Raw genomic sequence first — 24485 nt, forward strand, 5'->3', positions numbered from 1 at the left:
AATTTCAACCGTATTCCCAATGTTGTATCAACTGCAAACTTGGTATAGCTGTGTCATACCGATGACAACACGACATTTCTATCATCGAAAATAAAAATTTAATATATTTTTAAATCCTTTATATTAAGTTCACTTGCTTGCTTGCGCGCTTACGACCGTGCAAATCTTTCGGTCGTTTTTTAACCCACTTCCCGTGATCCAATCGAGCTGACATTTTGCACACAGACTCGTTGTGCGTGACAATTTATGTTCGTGAAAAAAAAATTCCAAAATTTTACACTTTTTAGGACAAAATATTATATTTAATCACCAATTGCTTAATGGTGCAATGCAATCATCTGACCCATAGGTGGCAGCCATCTCAGGCCAGAGGACGAGAGGACTCTAGCCGCCACGCATATAAAGGATTTATAGTGGAAAAACTTTGTTTTTACGGGTTATACTTTTAAAACAATCTTTGTCACGCCTCTAATTGTCCACGCCAAACTCACGTTTGCCTGTGAATCACCACGTGGTCCCTGACGTCACGGCAAGCCTCGGGGAGCCACGCCCAGGGGCGGGGCGTGTGGGAGGAGGGGGGAGGGGCGATGGGGGGAGGAGGCATGGGGCAGGGCAGCTCAGGCAGTACACGTTTCATTAAAGCGCGTTTTTCGTGACTGCAAGGATTCATATTCAATTTAAATTAAAGTGAAATAAAAATAAAATAATAATATACTTTTACTAATTGAAATTTTTTACCTACGTGACTTTACCGAAAAAACCCACGAATATTTTTTAATATTTTATTTATGGAAGACTTTGCAGTTTTTTTTTTTTCCCTGGATTTTTCTGTTTGCACAGTCACTTTAAGATGTTTTCTTGTTCGTGTTTTTTGCGGTTGCACCCGATTTTCAAGAGCCAAATGGCTCACAGGGCTACACCCAATAAATGAAACGGAAATGAAGATGGGTAAGGGAGAAGCAACATTTATTATAAAAAGTGGGTACGGGGAGAGACAGGAGGGTGGGGGGGGATTTTCAAACCCTATGTTACTAAAACAATCAAACATGTTGTGTATGTCTTCGTGTGTGTGTGTCCGTGTCTCCTGGATGTCTGCATGTGTCTCCTGGATGTCTGCATGTGTCTCCTGGATGTCTCCACGTGTGTGTCTCCACGTGTGTGTCTCCGTGTGTGTGTGTCTCCTGGATGTCTCCACGTGTCTGTCTCCGTGTCTCCTGGATGTCTCCGTGTGTCTCCGTGTGTCTCCTGGATGTCTCCGTGTGTCTCCGTGTGTCTCCTGGATGTCTCCGTGTGTCTCCGTGTGTGTGTCTCCGTGTGTGTGTCTCCTGGATGTCTCCACGTGTGTGTCTCCACGTGTGTGTCTCCGTGTGTGTGTGTGTCTCCGTGTCTCCTGGATGTCTCCACGTGTCTGTCTCCGTGTGTCTCCTGGATGTCTCCACGTGTCTGTCTCCGTGTGTCTCCTGGATGTCTGCATGTGTCTCCTGGATGTCTGCATGTGTCTCCTGGATGTCTGCATGTGTCTCCTGGATGTCTCCACGTGTGTGTCTCCACGTGTGTGTCTCCGTGTGTGTGTGTCTCCTGGATGTCTCCACGTGTCTGTCTCCGTGTCTCCTGGATGTCTCCGTGTGTCTCCTGGATGTCTCCGTGTGTCTCCGTGTGTGTGTCTCCGTGTGTGTCTCCTGGATGTCTCCACGTGTGTGTGTCTCCTGGATGTCTCCACGTGTGTGTGTCTCCTGGATGTCTCCACGTGTGTGTGTCTCCTGGATGTCTCCACGTGTGTGTCTCCTGGATGTCTCCACGTGTGTGTCTCCTGGATGTCTCCACGTGTGTGTCTCCTGGATGTCTCCACGTGTGTGTCTCCACGTGTGTGTCTCCGTGTGTGTGTGTCTCCGTGTCTCCTGGATGTCTCCACGTGTCTGTCTGTGTGTCTCCTGGATGTCTCCATGTGTCTCCTGGATGTCTGCATGTGTCTCCTGGATGTCTGCATGTGTCTCCTGGATGTCTGCATGTGTCTCCTGGATGTCTGCATGTGTCTCCTGGATGTCTGCATGTGTCTCCGTGTGTGTCTCCGTGTGTGTGTCTCCGTGTGTGTGTCTCCTGGATGTCTGTCTCCGTGTCTCCTGGATGTCTCCACGTGTCTCCGTGTGTGTGTGTCTCCGTGTGTGTGTGTCTCCGTGTGTCTCCTGTATGTCTGCGCGTGTCTGTCTCCGCGTCAAGAAACTTTTTTTTTAATCTTTTTGCATTTCCCAGAGGGCAACGGGGTAGGAGGGCGGGTGGCAGGTTTGGACCGGGCAACAGACGGGAGCCAAAACTTCAGCAACAACAAACAGACCACCACCACCACCACCAACTCCTGCAGAACTGCAACATTAAACAAACACACCCAGGAGCATCTCCCTGCCAAGTGCAGCCTCTTAATAGACCGCCGTTTGAGGGTGGACAAGCTCAGAGTTCGTAGCGAGTCGCACCACCACCACAACCACCACCACCACCACAACCACCACAACCACCACAACCACCACCACCACCACAACCACCACAACAGGTTGTGGCGAGGCAAACCCTCTCTCGTGCGTAGTTTTAAAAAGCCAACCCCCCCACACACCACATCCAACCCCTTTACAACCATCGACAAAATGTAACAAAACATCCTCGCAAGAGCCAGGCTGGGTGAACAGGGGGGGGGGGGGGGCAAAATCCATCCTACCCTCCTCTCTCCTCATTCCATAAAAGTTTATCGTGTTTAAAAATAAGTCAACTCAGAGGGAGGGGGGTGAAAGGTAGCGAGAGAGACGGTGGGGAGTGGACAGAAAATATCTCTCTCCCCCATCTCCCTCATCTCTCTCTCTCCCCCATCTCTCTCCCCCATCTCTCTCCCCCATCTCTCTCCCCCATCTCTCTCCCCCATCTCTCTCCCCCATCTCTCTCCCCCATCTCTCTCTCCCATCTCTCTCCCATCTCTCTCCCATCTCTCTCCCATCTCTCTCCCATCTCTCTCCCATCTCTCTCCCATCTCTCTCCCATCTCTCTCCCATCTCTCTCCCATCTCTCTCCCATCTCACTCCCATCTCACTCCCATCTCACTCCCATCTCACTCTCATCTCACTCTCATCTCACTCTCATCTCACTCTCATCTCACTCTCATCTCACTCTCATCTCACTCTCATCTCACTCTCATCTCACTCTCATCTCACTCTCATCTCACTCTCATCTCACTCTCATCTCACTCTCATCTCACTCTCATCTCACTCTCATCTCACTCTCATCTCACTCTCATCTCACTCTCATCTCACTCTCATCTCACTCTCATCTCACTCTCATCTCACTCTCATCTCACTCCATCTACAGCAGCAGGCATCGTCAGGCCAAGCGGAGATCGAACCCACAACGGCCCCCACCGCGTACCAGGCGAGGTAGTCAACATCCCAACCAAGCCACCGTGGGGGAACGTCACCATCACCACCCCCACCACACAATCAAAGGCAGTAACAGAACCAACCAGCCGCTGACATTCACCACGAGAGAGAGACCCGGCGACTTGGTAGACACGGCGGAGGGAGGAGGGTTTGGGGTGGTGGTGGTGGTGGCGGCGATGGGAGATTCGAGAAGACAAACTAACAAGCGGGTCCATTCGTACGCACACACACGCGTACACAGAGACACGTACACACACACAGACACGTACACACACACAGACACGTACACACACACACACGCGTACACAGAGACACGTACACACACACACAGACACGTACACACAGACACGTACACACACACACACGTACGCACACGCGTACACACACGCGTACACAGAGACACGTACACACACACACACACGCACCAACACACCCAGCCAGCCCCAACGCTTTCGAATCCAGGCGATGCCGAGTGCGCTGCGAGCATCTGTACAAGCGAGTGTGAGAGTGTGTGTGCCAGTCAGCGCGTGTGAGACCATCACTCCGTGTGTGTGTGTGTGCGCATACGTGAGTGACCCTGGTTGTGAGTGTGTGAGATTGTGTGAGAGAGTGGGTGTGTTTAGGTGTATGTGTAAGAGAGTGGATGTGTGTGATTGTGAGAGCGTGGGTTTGTGTGCACGCGAGTGGGTGTGTGTAGGTGTGTGTGCGCGCGAGTGGGTGTGTTCGTGAGTGTGTGTGTTCGTGACTGTTTGTAGGTGTGTGTGTGTGTGTGTGAGAGTGGGCGTGTGAGATTGTGAGAGCGTGGGTTGTGCGAGTGTTGGTGTGTGAGCTGTGCGAGTGGGGTGTGTGAGAGAGTGACAGTAAGCGCGAGTGAGAATATCATTCCGTGTGTGTGCCTGCGAGTAGGTGCGCGAGTAGGTGCGCGAGTGTATATGCGAGTGCGTGTATGTGGTGAACACTCGCTACGCATGAACATGCGCTACACCAACGCACGGACACGTCGCGTGTCCGTGTGTAGCGAGTAGTAGTGGTGTCTAAGCGAGTGTTCATGCGTGGCGAGTGGTACCGGTTTCCGTGTGTTCATGCGTAGAGCGTGTGTTCATGTGTAGCGAGTAGTAGTGGTGTCTAAGCGAGTGTTCATGCGTGGCGAGTGGTACCGGTTTCCGTGTGTTCATGCGTGGCGTGTGTGTGTAAGCGAGTAGTACGGGTGTCTCGCGTGTGTTCATGCGTAGAGTGCGTGTTCATGTCTAGCGTGTGTTCATATCCAGCGAGTGTTCATGTCCAGCGAGTGTTCATGTGTAGCGAGTAGTGGTGTCTAGCGAGTGTTCATGTCCAGCGAGTGTTCATGAGTGGCTTGTGTTCATGCGCGGCGTGTGTTCATGTCTAGCGCGTGTTCCTGTGTGTATGTGTGTTCATGTGTGTCTGTGTGTTCATGTGTGTCTGTGTGTTCATGTGTGGCGTGTGTTCATGCGTGGCGAGTGTTCATGCGTGGCGAGTGTTCATGCGTGGCGAGTGTTCATGCGTAGCGTGTGGTAACGGTGTCTGTGTTCATGTCTAGCGTGTAGTACTGGTGTCTTGCGTGTGTTCACGTGTAGTGAGTGTTCATGTGTAGTGAGTGTTCATGCGTGGCGTGTGTTCATGCGTGGCGAGTGGTGACGGTGTCTAGCGTGTGAAGTGAGTGTGTAGCTGCAGGCCTGGCTAGGCTGTCTTCTGTTGCCCCTTCTTGCCGATGAGAGACTTGTGGATGTGAGGAATCACACCTGGGGGACAATCGCGGAGACACGACACGACACATCGCCCACGGGACACCTTTAGCCAGCGCCATCAAAATGCGCGAGCGGGCGAGCGAGCGGGCGAGCGAGCGGGCGAGCGAGCGGGCGAGCGAGCGGGCGAGCGAGCGGGCGAGCGAGCGGGCGAGCGAGCGGGCGAGCGAGCGGGCGAGCGAGCGGGCGAGCGAGCGGGCGAGCGAGCGGGCGAGCGAGCGGGCGAGCGAGCGGGCGAGCGAGCGGGCGAGCGAGCGGGCGAGCGAGCGGGCGAGCGAGCGGGCGAGCGAGCGGGCGAGCGAGCGGGCGAGCGAGCGGGCGAGCGAGCGGGCGAGCGAGCGGGCGAGCGAGCGGGCGAGCGAGCGGGCGAGCGAGCGGGCGAGCGAGCGGGCGAGCGAGCGGGCGAGCGAGCGGGCGAGCGAGCGGGCGAGCGAGCGGGCGAGCGAGTGGGCGAGCGAGTGGGCGAGCGAGTGGGCGAGCGTGCGAGTGTGAGCGAGCGAGTGGGCGAGCGAGTGGGCGAGCGTGTGAGTGGGCGAGCGTGTGAGTGGGCAAGCGTGTGAGTGGGCAAGCGTGTGAGTGGGCAAGCGTGTGGGCGAGCGTGTGAGTGGGCAAGCGTGTGGGCGAGCGAGCGTGTGAGTGGGCGAGTGTGTGAGTGGGCAAGCGTGTGGGCGAGCGAGCGTGTGAGTGGGCGAGTGTGTGAGTGGGCGAGCGAGCGTGTGGGCGAGTGTGTGAGTGGGCAAGCGTGTGGGCGAGCGAGCGTGTGAGTGGGCGAGCGTGTGAGTGGGCGAGCGTGTGGGCGAGCGAGCGTGTGAGTGGGCGAGTGTGTGAGTGGGCAAGCGTGTGGGCGAGCGTATGAGTGGGCGAGCGAGCGTGTGGGCGAGCGAGCGTGTGAGTGGGCGAGCGTGTGAGCTCTCTCCGGCTCACCTCCCCCAGCGATGGTGGCCTTGATGAGGGAGTCCAACTCCTCGTCGCCACGGATGGCCAACTGGAGGTGACGAGGGGTGATGCGCTTCACCTTCAGATCCTAGTCGGACCGCACACAGCCAGGGTACACACACAGTGAGTACAGTGTGTAGTGTACACACACACACACACAGTGAGTACAGAGTGTAGTGTACACACACACACACAGCCAGGGTACACAGTGAGTACAGAGTGTAGTGTACACACACACACACAGCCAGGGTACACAGTGAGTACAGAGTGTAGTGTACACACACACAGCCAGGGTACACAGTGAGTACAAAGTGTAGTGTACACACACACACACACAGCCAGGATACACAGTGAGTAGAGAGTGTAGTGTACACACACACACAGCCAGTGTACACAGTGAGTACAGAGTGTAGTGTACACACACACACACACAGCCAGGGTACACAGTGAGTACAGAGTGTAGTGTACACACACACAGCCAGGGTACACACAGTGAGTACAGAGTGTAGTGTACACACACACACAGCCAGGGTACACAGTGAGTACAGAGTGTAGTGTACACACACACAGCCAGGGTACACAGTGAGTACAGAGTGTAGTGTACACACACACACACAGCCAGGGTACACAGTGAGTACAGAGTGTAGTGTACACACACACACAGCCAGGGTACACAGTGAGTACAGAGTGTAGTGTACACACACACAGCCAGGGTACACAGTGAGTACAGAGTGTAGTGTACACACACAGCCAGGGTACACAGTGAGTACAGAGTGTAGTGTACACACACACACAGCCAGGGTACACAGTGAGTACAGAGTGTAGTGTACACACACACACAGCCAGGGTACACAGTGAGTACAGAGTGTAGTGTACACACACACACAGCCAGGGTACACAGTGAGTACAGAGTGTAGTGTACACACACACAGTGAGTACAGAGTGTAGTGTACACACACACACAGCCAGTGTACACAGTGAGTACAGAGTGTAGTGTACACACACACACACACAGCCAGTGTACACAGTGAGTACAGAGTGTAGTGTACACACACACACAGCCAGGGTACACAGTGAGTACAGAGTGTAGTGTACACACACACACACACAGCCAGGGTACACAGTGAGTACAGAGTGTAGTGTACACACACACACAGCCAGGGTACACAGTGAGTACAGAGTGTAGTGTACACACACACAGCCAGTGTACACAGTGAGTACAGAGTGTAGTGTACACACACACACAGCCAGGGTACACAGTGAGTACAGAGTGTAGTGTACACACACACACACACAGCCAGGGTACACAGTGAGTACAGAGTGTAGTGTACACACACACACAGCCAGGGTACACAGTGAGTACAGAGTGTAGTGTACACACACACACACAGCCAGGGTACACAGTGAGTACAGAGTGTAGTGTACACACACACACACACAGCCAGTGTACACAGTGAGTACAGAGTGTAGTGTACACACACACACAGCCAGGGTACACAGTGAGTACAGAGTGTAGTGTACACACACACACAGCCAGGGTACACAGTGAGTACAGAGTGTAGTGTACACACACACACAGCCAGGGTACACAGTGAGTACAGAGTGTAGTGTACACACACACACAGCCAGTGTACACAGTGAGTACAGAGTGTAGTGTACACACACACACAGCCAGGGTACACAGTGAGTACAGAGTGTAGTGTACACACACACACAGCCAGGGTACACAGTGAGTACAGAGTGTAGTGTACACACACACAGCCAGGGTACACAGTGAGTACAGAGTGTAGTGTACACACACACACAGCCAGGGTACACAGTGAGTACAGAGTGTAGTGTACACACACACACAGCCAGGGTACACAGTGAGTACAGAGTGTAGTGTACACACACACACACAGCCAGGGTACACAGTGAGTACAGAGTGTAGTGTACACACACACACACACAGCCAGTGTACACAGTGAGTACAGAGTGTAGTGTACACACACACAGCCAGGGTACACAGTGAGTACAGAGTGTAGTGTACACACACACAGTGAGTACAGAGTGTAGTGTACACACACACACAGCCAGTGTACACAGTGAGTACAGAATGTAGTGTACACACACACAGCGAGTACAGAGTGTAGTGTACACACACAGCCAGTGTACACACACACAGCGAGTACAGAATGTGTGTAGTGTACACACACACAGCGAGTACAGAATGTGTGTAGTGTACACACACAGCGAGTACAGAATGTGTGTAGTGTACACACACACAGCGAGTACAGAATGTGTAGTGTACACACACAGTGAGTAGTGTAGTACGTAGTGTAGAGTGTAGTGTACTACAGTGTGTAGTGTAGTACGTAGTGTAGAGTGTAGTGTACTACACAGTGTGTAGTCAGTACCTTTGAGGCGTTCCCCGCGAGCTCCAGCACCTCTGCGGTGAGGTACTCCAGGATGGCTGCGCTGTAGACAGCGGCGGTGGCTCCCACGCGTCCGTGGCTCGTGGTGCGTGTCTTCAGGTGCCTGTGGATTCGACCCACGGGGAACTGGGGACCACCACCACACAACGTGGGGCGAGGCGGGGAGAAGGGGAACGTTCAATGTGCAGACACCGAGATTCTAGACTTGAAAGGTTTCGTGACGGCAAGAATTCACACTTCTTAAGTGTTTTCGGTAAAGTCAGGTGGGTGAAAAACAAAATTAAAAGTTAATTAAAGTATATAGCAATACAGTATATAATTTAATGTTGGGTTTGTCTATGGCAGTATATAGCATAGGTGGGACAAAGTCATTGTTATGCAAGTCCAAGTCGAGTCGCAAGTCATCAAATTCATGACTCGAGTCTGACTCGAGTCCAAGTCACATGACTCGAGTCCACACCTCTGGTATATAGTATGGTGTATGCTCGTGTGATGTAAGAGAATAAAGTTTAGATGGAAGCATATTATATAATTTTTACGACGTAGAATTGTAATGTATTACTTGCTGTTAGTAACTCAGCTTATTGTAGAGTATAGTAAGTATACTGATGATGCTATGCAGTTTATACTTTAGTTTTTTATGTAGTTTATACTTTAGTTTTTTTACGTGGTTGTTTAGTTACTGCAGCTACATACTATTAACATTCCTTTCCTTTATTAAAGCTACCCCTATCCCCTCCCTTTGATGCTGCTGATCCTGCATAATGCACGGGCATAATATTAATTTGAAACCCCCCCCCGCCCACCTCCTACGCATTTTCCATATGCTAAATTCCTCTTGATATGCAAATTATTTTGTCTAGGCGCTCTTCTTCCCACCTCCCCCCCTCCAACCCAGCTTAAATAGACGCTCCAAGCTTGGTGGTGTTTCATTCTTTGTTTCTTTCGGTTAAGTCACGTCTAAAGATAAAATAATAAATTAAAATAAAATAATAGCGACGTTTCGATTACAACACAAGCAATCGTCATCAGGCATAAAAGAAAAAGCAACAAAAATCTAACTAGAAAACTATAGACAGACATACAAGCAGACAGACATCAACTGCTTGTATGTCTGTCTATAGTTTTCTAGTTAGATTTTTGTTGCCATTTCTTTTATGCCTGATGACGATTGCTTGTGTTGTAATCGAAACGTCGCTATTATTTTATTTTAATTTATTATTTTATCTTTAGACGTGACTTAACCGAAAGAAACAAAGAATAATTCCTGCAGTCACGAAAGCTCCAAAATTAAGATTGGTGTTTCATTCTTCACCTGAGGACGGCTGCTTGCGTTGTGGCCGAAACGTCGTGAAAATTGCATTTAATTATGTTTTATTTTTATTATTTTATTACTTCCCTTCTACGTGATGACTTTACCGAAAGAACCAAGAAGATGAATTAAAGTAATAATGGAATATTACTATAATATGGAATATTATCACATTACTACTATTAGTATGTAAAAAACGCAATTAAAATTAATTAAATTAATAATGTGATAATATTCCATATCATAATAATATTACATTATTACTTTCATTAACTTTTAATTTAATGTTTTACCTACACGACTTTACCGAAAAAACTTAAGAGTATAAACGCCAAGATCCCCTAGATTTGAAGCTTTCGTGACTGCAAGGATTCACACTTCTTAAGTGTTTTCGGTAAAGTCACGTAGGAAAAAAAAACCAAATAATTTATTAATTTTAATACTCTAATATAGTTTTTTCGGTAAAGTCGCGTAAATAAAAAATGAAATCACGTAGGTAAAAATTAATTTTTTTAAATAATTTATTAATTTTAATTTAATGTTTTACCTACACGACTTTACCGAAAAAAATTAAGAGTATAAACGCCAAGATCCCCTGGATTTGAAGCTTTCGTGACTGCAAGGATTCACACTTCTTAAGTTTTTTCGGTTAAGTCACGTAGGAAAAAAAATACAAATAATTTATTAATTTTAATACTCTACATACATAGTTTTTTCGGTAAAGTCGCGTAAACAAAAAATGAAATCACGGAGGTGAAAATGTAATTTTTAAAATAATTTATTAATTTGAATTTAATGTTTTACTTGCGTGACTTTACCGAAAAAACAGAGTATAGACACCAAGATCCCTTAGATTTGAAGCTTTCGTGACTGCAAGGATTCACACTTCTTAAGTTTTTTTTGGTTAAGTCACGTGGGTGAAAAATGAAAATAATTTATTAATTTTCACACTTCTTAAGTTTTTTCGGTTAAGTCGCGTAAGTAAAAAATGAAATCACGTAGGAAAAAATTAATTTTTTAAATAATTTATTAATTTTATTTTTTACTTACGTGACTTTACCAAAAAAACTTAAAGAGTATAGACACCAAGATCCCCGTGTAGCTCGTGACGGACCGATATCACCATAACTGCAAGACCGATACCGCCATAACCGGCCGACAAACGTTGCGATAACGGAGGGTGTGTAGGAGCGTCGTGCAGACCTGCAGGCCAGCGCGCTGGGAACGTGACACAGCCTTGGCCTTCGCTTTGCCCGAGTCCTTTCCCGCTTTGCCTTTCCCTCCAGCCTGAAAGAAAACATTTACAAATAAATCGACGACCTCGTGGGTATCGCAAACATTTTGGGACTCGTGCAGCTGCAATGGCTGCTTTGGGTACGCGGTCCAAACCTCCCCCCCCAGAGACCCTGGCTGACAGAGGAGGTGTTCAGGCTGGCTGAGAAAAAGCGACAGGCCCACTCTCTCATCGGCTGGCAACAAAACAGTTGTGTTAAGATGTTAAAACACCAAACTGAAATCTTCTACAACGAATCGTGTCTGCATTAATCACAATGCCTGTGGGTCAGAATGTAAATAAAAAACTCGAAAAGGAGAAAAAAACAATCATCATATTTTGGTGCTGGCAAAGGAGATGTGGATGTTGTAGTAGGTTTTTACCCTTTAAACTGGTACAAAACTGACACCTTTATACAAGGCATCATGTTTACAATAATCAAAATGCAAACAAAAAGAAACAACTCTGATAATGATATGCACTGTCCTTGAAGTTGATTGGTCCACACCCGAGACAGCTTTTCTTAGAGCCTAGTCTCCATTGGTGTTGGACCAGATGACGCCAAAAGGCGTACGGTCTCGGGTGTGGACCAATGAATTTCAAGGACAGGTACATAAGGACCCAGAGACCCACTCATAGAAACCCATACAGATACATGGAGACCCATACAGATACATAGACCCAGAGACCCATACTCGTAGAGACCCACACTCAAGAGACCCACATATTTTCAAAGTCACCGAGCACAAACTCAACTATTTTAGTCACCAGGTGCAAGACCCACTAAGCCGAAAAAAATCTTCCCTCAGAAGCGACCGAGCAATCAAAGACAGCTCAATGGCGGTGGCTTACCACGCGGACATTTACAATCGCAGCAAAATACTCCGAACGCCACGATTCTAGGAGCCTCGCAGAGACCCGCACTAGAATGTGTTGTATTTGACAAGGTGTTAGAAGCAGAGGTCGCAAACGGGTTTTGATTCCTTACCCGTACCCGGCCGCACCAGGATCGCAAACGGGTACCCGTACCCGGCTGTATCCGTACCCTACCCGTACCCGGTCGGGTACGGGTACCCGATTGCGACCTCTGGGATGAAGCCATGTTGCAGGTGCGGGTGGGTTGATTCTAGGAACTTGAATTGTGAGAAGAGACAAGACGTTGGGAAATGAGTGACAAACGGTGACTCACCAATGACTCACTGCTTACCCGTACCCGGCCGCACCAGGGTCGCAAACGGGTACCCGTACCCAGCCGGGTACGGGTAGCCGGGTATCGGGTAGGGTACGGGTAATCACTTAATGATAGCAACCCAGACAAGTGGCGGCTGCTGCTGCTATAAAAGTCCACGTGATGATGACGATGATGACAATTTCAGCTAGTTGGTTAAGCTGCTATCATTCGCGATGGGCCAGGTAGCTTCTGAAACAGAGCTGCAGTAAAACCTTGGATTGCGAGTAACTTGGTCTGCGAGTGTTTTGCAAGACAAGCAAAATTTTTTAATATTAATTTGATAAACGAGCGAGGTCTTGCAATACGAGTAGTACGTATACAATAATTGACAACAAAACTGACACCTTTTTTACACAAGGAGTCGTGTTTGCATTGACCACAATACCTGCGGTCGGAATGCAAACAGAAAACACAACTCTGATAATGTATGCACTGTCCTTGAAATTGATTGGTCCACACCCGAGACAGCTTTCCTTAGAGCCTAGTCTCACATGGTGTTGGACCAGATGACGCCAAAAGGCGCACAACTCAAAGACAATGCACCATCAGAGTATGAGAGCTCGGGCTAAGCATTAACACCATTGGAACCTCATTTGCCAGTAGCAAAATATGATAATTGTTGTTTTACCCATTTATCTGGCAACAAAACTGACACCTTTTTTACAAGGAGTCATGTTTGCATTGACCACAATACCTGCGGTCGGAATGCAAACAAAAAACACAACTCTGATAATGTATGCACTGTGTCTGGGTGTGGACAAATCAATTTCAAGGACAGTGCATACATGATCAGAGTTGTGTTTTCTGTTTGCATTCCAACCGCAGATATTGTGGTCAATGCAAACACGACTCCTTGTGTAAAAAAGGTGTCAGTTTTGTTGCCAGATAAATGGGTAAAAAAAAACAAGTATCATATTTTGCGACTGGCAAGAGGTTCCAATGGAGTACGTGTGTACGCTTTGTCTGCCGACTGTCACGTGACCACAACTGATATACGAGTGCTTTGAAACACGTTGCCGCAACAAATTGCGCTCGCAATCCAAGGTTTTACTGCAGCTCTGTTTCAGAAGCAACTTGGGCTATTGATAGCAACCCAAACAAGTGGCTGCTGCTGCTATAAATGTGACGACGACGATGATGATTTCATTCAGCTACTTGGTTAAGCTGCGATCGTGTGATGGGCCAGGTAGCTTCTGGAAAAAAAAGATGCAGCAGTTTAGTGAGTGGTGCCTCAGACTTGGAACGCTACAAAATAGTTGAGTCTGTGTGGGCGTCTCGGCATTAAGAGTATGTGGCCGCTACTATAAACTTCTACTTAGGTGAAGCTGCTATTACTAGCACGAAGCTAACATACCTCCAGTTAGCAAGTTGACTAAAGACCTGGTAAAATACAATCATAATTTAGTCTATGGGTCTCTAGGAGGTTATGCATTAAGACTATTTGGTTGTTACTATAAAATTGCACAAAGGTGAGCTACTTACTCTACATTGTTAAGCTACTACTAGTAAGCTAACAAATCTCCAGTTAGGAAGTTGCACATTAAAACGCACAAACACACACACCACGAAAGACAAACACACATCACACACACCAAACTCACACCACAAACTCACACCACACTCACACCACAAACACACTCACACCATAAACACACCACACAAACACCAAAACACATGACACATCACGTACCACAAACACACATCAGACACACAACGCACACCAAAACACAACTTGGTAAACATTGGTCACCCGAGGGGGAAATTTGTTTAAAATAATGAAACCAATTTTAAAAACATAAACATTATGAATAAGAAAAAATATATCCCTGGCACGACACCTGTGATTAGTTTCGTCACTATTATTGTTGTTAAATCTTAAAGCTTTCGTGAGTGCAGAGATTCATATTATTTGGGTCTTTCGGTAAAGTCACGTAGATAGGTTGAAAGAAAAGCAATACTTATTGTTGTTATTTTATTTCAAGCAATCTACGTGACTTTATCCATGATAGGTTGTAAAAAAAAGGTTATTTTAGTCATTTCATTTCAACATATCTACGGGACTTATCCTTTGACAGGTTGGAAATAAATTGTTATTTTTTTGTTATTTTATTTCAACCTATCAACGGTACTTTACCATAGATAGGTTGAAAATAAATTGTTATTTTCTTAGTTATTTTATTTCAAAATATCTGTGACTTTACCTATGATAGGTTGGAAATAAATTGTTATTTTTTGTTATTTTATTTCAAACTATCCACGCTACTTTACCATAGATAGGCTGAAAATAAATTGTTATTTTTTAGTTATTTTATTTCAACATATCTGTGACTTTACCTATGATAGGTTGGAAATAAATTGTTATTTTTTGTTATTTTATTTCCACCTATCAACGGTACTTTACCATAGATAGGTTGAAAATAAATTGTTATTTTCTTAGTTATTTTATTTCAAAATATCTGTGACTTTACCTATGATAGGTTGGAAATAAATTGTTATTTTTTGTTATTTTATTTCCACCTATCCACGCTACTTTACCATATAGGTAGATAATAAATTGTTATTTTTTTTAGTTATTTAATTTCAACATATCTACGCGACTTTTCCGCAGATAGGTTGGAAATAAAATGATATTTTCTTGTTTTATTTCAAACTATCTACGTGACTTTAACGAAAGACCCAAACAATATTGAGTTTGTTGTTGTTGTTAAAGTTCTCAAACCTCCTCAGCGTCGAGTTTGTTGTTGGTACGAGGCAAAGTTACAAATTAATTTTTTTTTTAAACAACAAACACATAACCAACGTTACAAATATTAATATAAATATCCTTAAAGCGAAACTTTAATTTGTCTTAAGCTCCGTGGAGTTGTGGGTACGAAAGTAAAATAAGAATTGAAAAAATGTCTGTTTTAAACAAATAATATAAAGATATATTTAGCGCGATATTTTTGTTAAAGTTTGTATTGTTATACAAGTTCACCCCTCAGTGGAGGAGATTTTTTTGGTTTGAGGGGTTAAATAACTTTATATTGTATCAACGTAAACAAAATATTAATATATAATCGACGTTACCAAGTTTTAATAGCGATAAGTTTCTTAGTTATTAAAGTTACTGAATTAGCGTGGTATGAGGGAGAGTTGTTGGTTTCAGGAGGTAAATAACTTTACAAATATTATTATTTGCATTAACATAAAACAATATTAATATATAATCGACGTTAATAACAGCTTTAATCGCGATAAGTTTATGAGAATTGTTATTAAAGTTACTGAATTAGCGTGGTATGAGGGAGTTGTTTGTTGGTATGAGGACTTAAATAACTTTAGATATTTTATTATTTGCATTAACATAAAGCAATACTAATCTACGTAACTAAGAGCTTTAATCGCGATAATTTTATGAGAATTTCTATTAAAGTTACTGAATTAGCGTGGTATGAGGGAGTTAAATCACTGTAATTTTTAACAAAAATTAAAAAAAACTTTACTACTTAGAGCGAGCTTAGGCTTTACACTTGTGCATCGTGGTTATTATTATTAAAGTTGCCCAACTCGGCGTAAAAGGTGCAATAGTTTGTTGTTTTAACAACACCCAACGTGAAAGGGAAAAAAAGGGCGGGAATTTATTTTTGTTGTCGCGTTCGCTTCACACCGCCAAATATAAAAAATTCCACGGCTCTTAATAATTATTAAAAAATATAAACGCAAAGAGGGTGACACGATAGACGCTCACGAGCGATGATAACAAGGGCAGGGGGCCAGATAACAACATCGACGCTTAAATGTTTATGGGAGCGAGGAGGCGCAGGCCTAAACCAGGCGAGGAGCTGCTAGGCCGCAACAACAAAAAACTAAATAAAATTAAATAAATCCTCGCGATCTAAACCGCCTTTTGCGACCTAAATAAATACAAACACCACCCCCCCCTCTCCACTTCGCAATTTGCAACAAAGTTTGATGATTTAAAACGTTTTATTTTGTTATTTTTTAATCCACAAAATTCCCCTCACGAAGAAGAGACACCAAAGACAAAGGTCGCCACGCAACCCCAGGTAGCCTCTAGCAGGGCTGGAGGGGCAAGTGCAGTTAGACAAAGGTACGCCCAGGTAGCCTCTAGCAGGGGCAAGTGCAGTTAGACAAAGGTACCCCCAGGTAGCCTCTAGCAAGGCTGCTGGGGCAAGTGCTGTCACACAAAGGTCCCCCAGGTAGCCTCTAAAATTACGTAGGGGCAAGTGCAATTATACAAAGGTACCCCCAGGTAGCCTCTAGCAAGGCTGTAGGGGGCAAGTGCAGTTCCACACAAATGCACCCCAGGTAGCCTCTAGAATTACTTAGGGGCAAGTGCTGTCACACAAAGAATCCCCAGGTAGCCTCTAGCAGGGCTGCAGGGGCAAGTGCTGTCACACAGACAAAGGTATTCCCAGGTAGCCTCTAATAAACTCTAGGGGCAAGTGCTGTTAGCGAGCATCACCTATGAAGGCTACGGGCACCGAGGCCGCCTTTGTCTCTCCCCCAGTGCTACACCACCACCACAACACCAGCTACTCATTTGAGGCTGAGTCGACCTAGGAGAGGCCCAGGACCGGTGCTGTCACTGGTGGTGTTTGGTTAACCGCTACCATCACCACCACTACCCACACACCTGCACCACAACCACCCCTACACACACCACCACTACCCCACACACCCACCCACACCACCACTACCCCACACACCTACACCACTACCCCACACACACACCCACACCACCACTACCCCCACACCACCACTACCCCCACACCACCACTACCCCCACACCCACCCACACCACCACTACCCCCACACACACCACCACTACCCCCACACACACCACCACTACCCCACACACCTACGCCACTACCCCCACAGACACACCACCACCACTACCCCCACACACACCCACCCCACCACTACCCCCACACACACCCACCCCCACAGACAAACACACCACCACAACCCCACACACCTACACCACTACCACCACTACCCCCACAGACACACCACCACTACAGACACACACCACTACAGACACACACCCACACCACCACTACCCCCACACACACCACACACACACAGACAAACACACCACCACAACCACTACCCCCACAGACACACCACCACTACACACCACCACCACTACCCCCACACACACCCACACCACCACTACCCCCACAGACACACCACCACTACACACCACCACCACTACCCCCACACCACCATTACCCTCACACACACCACACACAGACAGACAAACACACCCACACCACCACTACCCCCACAGACACACCACCACTACACACCACCACTACCCTCACACCACCATTACCCTCACACCACCACTACCAAAACACACCACCATTAACATCACCCCACCACCTCCCCCCCCACAGACACCACCATTACCCCCACACCCCACCCCTACAGACACGCCACCACTACCCCCACACAGACACACACACCACCACCACCACCACCCACACCTCTCACCATGGCGGTCGCAGTTCGTCTGTGAGGGGGGTGAAAGCGGCAGTGGCGACGAACGGCGCTGGGGGTCACCCCGGGAAAGATTCACAACGAACTGAGCACAAAAAAAGGGCGGGAAGGGAGGCGGCGCCCCTTTTATACCTGGGCGGAGCGACGGAGGGGCGGGGGAAGAGGGGAGGGTGGGTGCCCCCCCCCCCTCGTTGACAATTCCCCGCGTTCTGATTGGTTGTTGCCTTGCCACCACCCCCACCCACCCGCCGACCCCACGCCGGGGAGGGAAAAAGGGGTGTGGTCAACAGGGCCCCTCCCCCGAGTTGGTGAACGGGACGATGTGATTGGGTTAGATGCTGGGCGCACCGGGAACAACGGCCAATGAGCGTTCGCGTTTGGTTGAGGGAGGACGGGTGGGGGGTGGTTATAATCTGATTGGTTTACGCCGGAGGGTGTCTGGGGGGGGGGTAGAGAGATAGAATCTGATTGGTTCACGCCGGAGGGTGTTGGGGGAGCAGAGAATCTGATTGGTTCACGCGGGAGAGAGGGGTGGAGCAACTGCTACCCCCACCAAAAGGGGCGGAGTTATTTAAATTAGGGGGTGGGACGGGAAGCAGTGGCAGAATTTGATTGGTTCCCCAACCCTCCCGCCAGTGGTGAAAGGCGGGGCCTGTGAAAGTGGTGGGTTGTAACGAGCAATCTGATTGGTTCCCGCCAAATTAAGCCCCGCCCACCTCCCCATGATCACGGTACCCGCCCCCCACGTCTAATTAACATTTTAACATCCGGGGATTTTAACGGCTCGTTTTTGAAATCTGAATTTTTGGCGGGAACCAATCGGATTCGTTCTCATCAAGGGGGGTGGGGGGGTTTCCCCCTCCCCCCAACCTCCCCCCCACCGTATTCAACATCCGGGCAACCTTTTTTTTTCTCCGCCTGATGAAGGCCACTTGTGTTGCGATCGAAACGTCGTGGGTTTTTTGCTTTTATTCTTTTCAATTTCTTTAAATTTTCAATTTAATGGAACTATTTTTATTATTTATTTATTTTGTGGGTTTTTTGCTTTTATTCTTTTCAATTTCTTTAAATTTTCAATTTAATTTAACTATTTTTATTATTTATTTTGATTGTGGGTTTTTTGCTTTTATTCTTTTCAATTTCTTTAAATTTTCAAATGAATTAAACTATTTGTATTATTTATTTTTATAGTGGGTTTTTTTGCTTTTATTATTTAGAATGTTGTATTTGATTTGATTTATTATTAAACATTTTAATGTTATTTTATTATTTGTATTTTATTAATATTTTATTTTATTCTATTTACGTGACTTTACCGAAATAACCAAGAATATTAAATCTCTCACCCTGAAATGAGGGGTTGGTTGGGGGGGTAAATTTACATTAATATTTTTTACTACAATTTTTTTAAACCGTTATTAGTCACGTTTACAATGAGCCTATTGAGTAACAATTAATGCCTCGTGATGTATTGACATTTTTTATAATTGTATTCGTAAACATAGCCGCGTTGACCAATGGGATTGCTTTAAATTCACCGCCCCCCACCCTCCCTCCCTAGATGCCTTGGGATGACGTTTGACATCGGGGCACCGTTCGTTGAAGAAATTGACAATAAATTTCGACCATTGGAACCTCATTTGCCAGTAAAAAATATGAACAGGTCCCTGCGGGGTGGGCTGGTAGGAACGAATAACCAAAGAATATACACATCATGTATCATTACACTTGTTTAGCCAGCAAAGCGTCACCGAGTCTAAAGGTTTTTGTAGGGTCCTGCCAAGTGTTTGCAGTAGGGGGCGATGTTGATACACCGAATCGGACGATACAAAGGGAGAATTTGAGGCCTAGTTCTAGGCTTTAGGCCTAGCTGTAGGCTTTAGGCCGTTGTGAGTTAATTTTTAATTTAAATGTTTTAATTAAAAACTATCTCAGGGAATTATAAGGGAATGTTACACTTGTTTAGCCAGGAAAGCCCCACTGAGTGTAAAGGTTTTTGTAGGGTCCTGCCAAGTGTTTGCAGTAGGGGGCGATGCTGCTACACCTAATCGGACATCGGCCGGACGGACGGACGATATAATCTATTGTAGGCTGGTTCACTTCGTTCCTACCAGTATAATTGGGTTTTTACCCTTCTATCTGGCAACACAAATGACACCTTTTTTTACAAGGAGTCATGTTTGTATAGACCACAATACCTGCAGCCGTAATGCAAACAAAACACACAACTCTGATAATGTATGCACTGTCCTTGAAGTTGATTGGTCCACACCCGAGACAGCTTTCCTTAGAGCCTAGGGGGGATTGACGTGAATCAGGCGGCGCTTTATCCCACATCAACGCTGACTTGAATTAATTGGTTGCTTTATAATGAATCTTCAATCTTGATTTGAAGCTTTCGTGACTGCAGGAATCAATACTCTTTGGTTCTTTAGGTAAAGTCACATGGGTAGAAAATAAAAAAATAAAAAGAATAAATTCATTTTTAAATAAAAAAAGTATTTTTCAAAATTATGAAAGCAAAATTGCGACTTAAATTTTGACTTAAAACTTTCGTGATTACAGGAATTCATACTCTTGATTATTTCGGTAAAGCACACGTAGATAGAAAAATAAAAAGAAAGTAAAAATAATAAAAAGTAATAAGTACATTTTTAAATAAAAAAATCAAGAATAAATTTAAAATAATAAAAGCAAAATTGCGACTTAAATTTTGACTTAAAACTTTCGTGACTGCTGGAATTCATACTTTTGGTTATTTCGGTAAAGTCACGTAGGTAGAAAAATAAAAAGAAAGTAAAAATAATGAAAAGTAATAAGTACATTTTTTAATAAAAAAAATTCAAGAATAAATTTAAAATAATAAAAGCAAAATTGCGACTTAAATTTTGACTTAAAACTTTCGTGACTGCTGGAATTCATATAAAATTTATAAAAATAATAAAACAATTTTTTTTTAATAAAAATGATAAATTGAAAATAATGAAAGCAAAATAAACCCGCCACGACGTTTCGATAGCAACACAAGTTCAAGTTCAAGTTCATTTATTAGGTATAGCCCTGTGAGCCATTCAGCTCTTGAATCGGGTGCAACCGCAACAAACAAAAAACAAAAACATGAACAAAAAAACATCTTAAAGTGAATATGTGACTAAGTGCAAACAGAAAATCCAAGAAAAGACAGCAAAATATTGCAGAAAAAACACCGTACACCAACGCTGTGTGCAAAAATCCCAGTGGGATGCAAGTCAAACAACAACAACAACAACCACAAGACAGCTTAAATTAAGGCCATCAGTCTAACTCTGTACTACAACAAACAAACATGGCTAAACCAATACACTTTTCGAAATCACCAAAATAAAGCCATGAAAGCAATGAAAAAGCAATCATAGGAACTGTGACAGAATTTTCACAATAAATGGCATAAACAACATGTACTACCAAAGCGGTCTTCATCAGGCGGAGAGACAAGAGGGGGCGGAGCCTCCAAATGCAACCAAGAATGGAAATCGACGATAATTTAATAATAATTTACAGTTTTAATTTAAATGCGATGTTCTCCAACTGTGGGCGTCGACCGAATACATTAATCTGGGGCCAAATTTAGTTTTAAACAAACAAATCTTGTTAATTATACTAATACAGACCAACGGGATTCGTTATTTAAATAAATTCCCCCCTCACGACGCTAAATATCCGGTGAACAATTTTATCCTTTAAAATCGTTGATTAATTTAGGAAAATTCTAATAAAAAATTTGTTTTTGCTTTTATTAATTTCAATTATTTTAGTTTTAAATTTGTAATAAAAATTTAATTTTACTATTTAGATGTTTTATTTTTATTGTGGGTGTTTTGCTTTTATTATTTTCAATTGAGTATATTTATTATATATGTAATGTATTATTTAATTTTTGTATGTCATTTTATTATTTTCCAATTTTTTAGTAAAACATTTTTTATAAAAAAAAATGATTGTGGGTTTTTGTTTTTTTATTATTTTCATGAATTAAATTTATTTATATTTTTTTTTGTATGTTTTAGTTTTTTTATCTACGTGACTTTACCGAAAGAACCAAGAATATAATTTTAGAAGTTACATTTTCACTTAAAACTTTCGTCACTGCAGGAATTCATATTCTTGGTTCTGTCGGTAAAGTCACGTAGAGAGAAAATAAAATTTTTTTAAAAATAAAAGCACAAAAAACACGTGGATTTTTTTTGAAGATAGAAAACTAAAAATAAAATACAAAAATAAATAAGAAGCAAACATTTTTTGGCGAGAACCAAAGCAAGACACCCACGTAGGTTTTTAGCTTTTTTACTTTATTTTTTATTTAATTTAATTGTTATTTTCTATCTTCCCACGTGGGTTTTTACTTTTATTTTAAATTATTTTTTTCTATCTACGTGACTTTACCGAAAGAACCAAGAATAGAATTTTAAAACGACATTTTTTTCTTCTTCCAAATGTATCCAATCGTAACATTGTAGCAACGAAGATGGTAAATAATTTAACGTATAATCTCAGTCGTCTCATTTTTATTCTTGGTTCGTTCGTTGAAGTCACGTGGATAGAAAATAAAAATTATAAAATAAAATACAAAAATAAAAAATGTAAAAAGTTAATGAGCTTTTATTATTTTCAAATCATTTGTAATTTTATTTTATAATTTTAATCTTGGGTTTTTTGCTTTTATTATCTTAAATGAAATATTTTTTATTTAATTTTAAAACTTTAAATTTCTATTTACGCATTATTTTAATTATCTAGCTACGTGCCTTTTAAGTCAAAATTCAACCAATGAGCGAGCGCCATTTGCCTGTGGGAGGGGTGGAAGGGAGGGGAGGGGAATCAACAGCCAATAGGAATTGGCCAACCTTCGGGGGAGGCCGGCTCCAGCGTGGTGACGTCATCACGTCGCCGAGCTGCGTGACGTGACCGATTATCGTGAAACACGTCACCGCGTGACGTCGCCGGGTATATTTGCATTTTTAAAATTACACTTTGACGAAGATGTAAAGTGACGTCACGGTAATCGCGTGCGGTGACGTCACGGGGCCCCACGTGTCCCCAGTTTCTCTGCGCTGATTGGAGGAGAATGCGTCGGGCCGAAGTTGTCATGCGGGAAGTCCACTAGGGGGCGAACTTCCACTATCAACAGATTGTGTGTGTGTCAGTGTGTGTGTCTGTGTGTGTGTGTCACTGTGTGTGTGTCTGTGTGTGTGTGTCTGTGTGTGTGTCACTGTGTGTGTGTCTGTGTGTGTGTGTCTGTGTGTGTGTGTCTGTGTGTGTCTGTGTGTGTGTCTGTGTGTGTGTGTCAGTGTGTGTGTCTGTGTGTGTGTGTGTCAGTGTGTGTCTGTGTGTGTGTGTCTGTGTGTGTGTGTGTCTGTGTGTGTGTGTCTGTGTGTGTGTCAGTGTGTGTGTGTGTCTGTGTGTGTGTGTCTGTGTGTGTGTGTGTCTGTGTGTCTGTGTGTCTGTGTGTGTGTCTGTGTGTGTGTCTGTGTGTGTGTCTGTGTGTGTGTGTCTGTGTGTGTGTGTCTGTGTGTGTGTCTGTGTGTGTTTGTCTGTGTGTGTGTGTCTGTGTGTTTGTGTGTGTGTGTCTGTGTGTGTCTGTGTGTGTCAGTGTGTGTGTGTCTGTGTCAGTGTGTGTCTGCGTGTGTCTGTGTGTGTGTCTGTGTGTGTGTCAGTGTGTGTGTGTCTGTGTGTGTCAGTGTGTGTGTGTCTGTGTGTGTCAGTGTGTGTGTCTGCGTGTGTCAGTGTGTGTGTCTGTGTGTGTCTCTGTGTGTGTCTGTGTGTGTCTGTGTGTGTGTCTGTGTCTGTGTGTGTTTGTGTGTCTGTGTGTGTCACCACAGTAGGGGGCACTGGTGGTGCATCAGCCAGTCATCTCGGTCATCTCAGTCAGTTGACCCGTGGCACCTGCTGGGTCTGCCCCGTGACCTCCTGCCAGCGGGCGTTCGACACTTTACGTGATAGCCTCAAGGTGCACATGGCCTGGCACAAGCGTCGTGGTGACGTCACCGCCACTTAGTGGCGAATGGCGGTTGTTGTTGTTGTGTCTGTGTGTGTCACCACAGTGACGATTATCTGCACCGGTCCTGGACCTCCCCTAGGTCGTCTCAACCTTAAATGAGTACCTGGTGCGGTGTGTAAACATTGCCACTGGGGAGACAAAGGCGGTCGGGCGTGGTGCTGGCCACCCACCCCCTCGTGTACTGTTCCGGCCTTCATAGGTGCTCGCTAACAGCACTTGCCCCTACAGTCTGTTAAGGCTATACGGGGGATCTTTGTCTTTGTCTGTGTGTGTGTGTGTGTCTGTGTGTGTGTGTGTGTCTGTGTGTGTGTGTCTGTGTGTGTGTGTCTGTTCATGTAGCCACAGTGCCGGTAGCCTTCATAGACGCTGCTACTCGCTAACAGCACTTGCCCCTACAGCCATCAGGGTGGCTATGAGATGTTAACTACCTCGCCTGGTCTACAGGGGTCGTGGGTTCCATCCCGTGACACTGGGAGATGTTAACTACCTCGCCTGGTCTACAGGGGGGTCGTGGGTTCCATCCCGTGACACTGGGAGATGTTGACTACCTCACCAGGTCTACAGGAGGTCGTGGGTTCCATCCTGTGACCCTGAC

General features: G+C 45.3%; 1 protein-coding gene and 2 long non-coding RNA genes across 3 annotated transcripts; all 3 read right to left on the reverse strand.

Annotated features, from left to right (window-relative positions):
* Positions 1 to 1065: 1065 nt before the first annotated feature.
* Positions 1066 to 1434, reverse strand: LOC144733135 (uncharacterized). The gene is made up of 2 exons (XR_013588316.1): positions 1354 to 1434; positions 1066 to 1294 (listed from the first exon to the last, which is right to left on the reverse strand). It is a non-coding gene; the product is annotated as an uncharacterized LOC144733135 (long non-coding RNA).
* Positions 1435 to 1456: 22 nt separating this feature from the next.
* On the reverse strand, positions 1457 to 1809 carry LOC144733136 (uncharacterized). Its single transcript, XR_013588317.1, has 2 exons — positions 1775 to 1809; positions 1457 to 1608 (listed from the first exon to the last, which is right to left on the reverse strand). It is a non-coding gene; the product is annotated as an uncharacterized LOC144733136 (long non-coding RNA).
* Positions 1810 to 3111: 1302 nt separating this feature from the next.
* Positions 3112 to 17965, reverse strand: LOC144733128 (histone H2A.V). Its single transcript, XM_078614891.1, has 5 exons — positions 17848 to 17965; positions 11045 to 11128; positions 8512 to 8655; positions 6104 to 6203; positions 3112 to 5176 (listed from the first exon to the last, which is right to left on the reverse strand). Exons 1-5 carry the CDS (start codon positions 17848 to 17850, stop codon positions 5115 to 5117), a joined length of 393 nt encoding a protein of 130 aa, XP_078471017.1. The 5' UTR covers positions 17851 to 17965; the 3' UTR covers positions 3112 to 5114.
* Positions 17966 to 24485: the final 6520 nt, after the last annotated feature.

The sequence above is a fragment of the Lampetra planeri genome, chromosome 45 (assembly GCF_965212315.1).
Source record: "Lampetra planeri chromosome 45, kcLamPlan1.2.h2, whole genome shotgun sequence".
NCBI lineage: Eukaryota > Metazoa > Chordata > Hyperoartia > Petromyzontiformes > Petromyzontidae > Lampetra > Lampetra planeri.

What these genes read in the sequence shown, in the direction of transcription:
- LOC144733128 (XM_078614891.1), bottom strand. An exon ending in TCGCGGGGAACGCCTCAAAG is followed by an intron (nt 6,204 to 8,511) that starts GTACTGACTACA and finishes CGGTCCGACTAG; the next exon opens with GATCTGAAGGTGAAGCGCAT. An exon ending in GGCCACCATCGCTGGGGGAG is followed by an intron (nt 5,177 to 6,103) that starts GTGAGCCGGAGA and finishes ATTGTCCCCCAG; the next exon opens with GTGTGATTCCTCACATCCAC.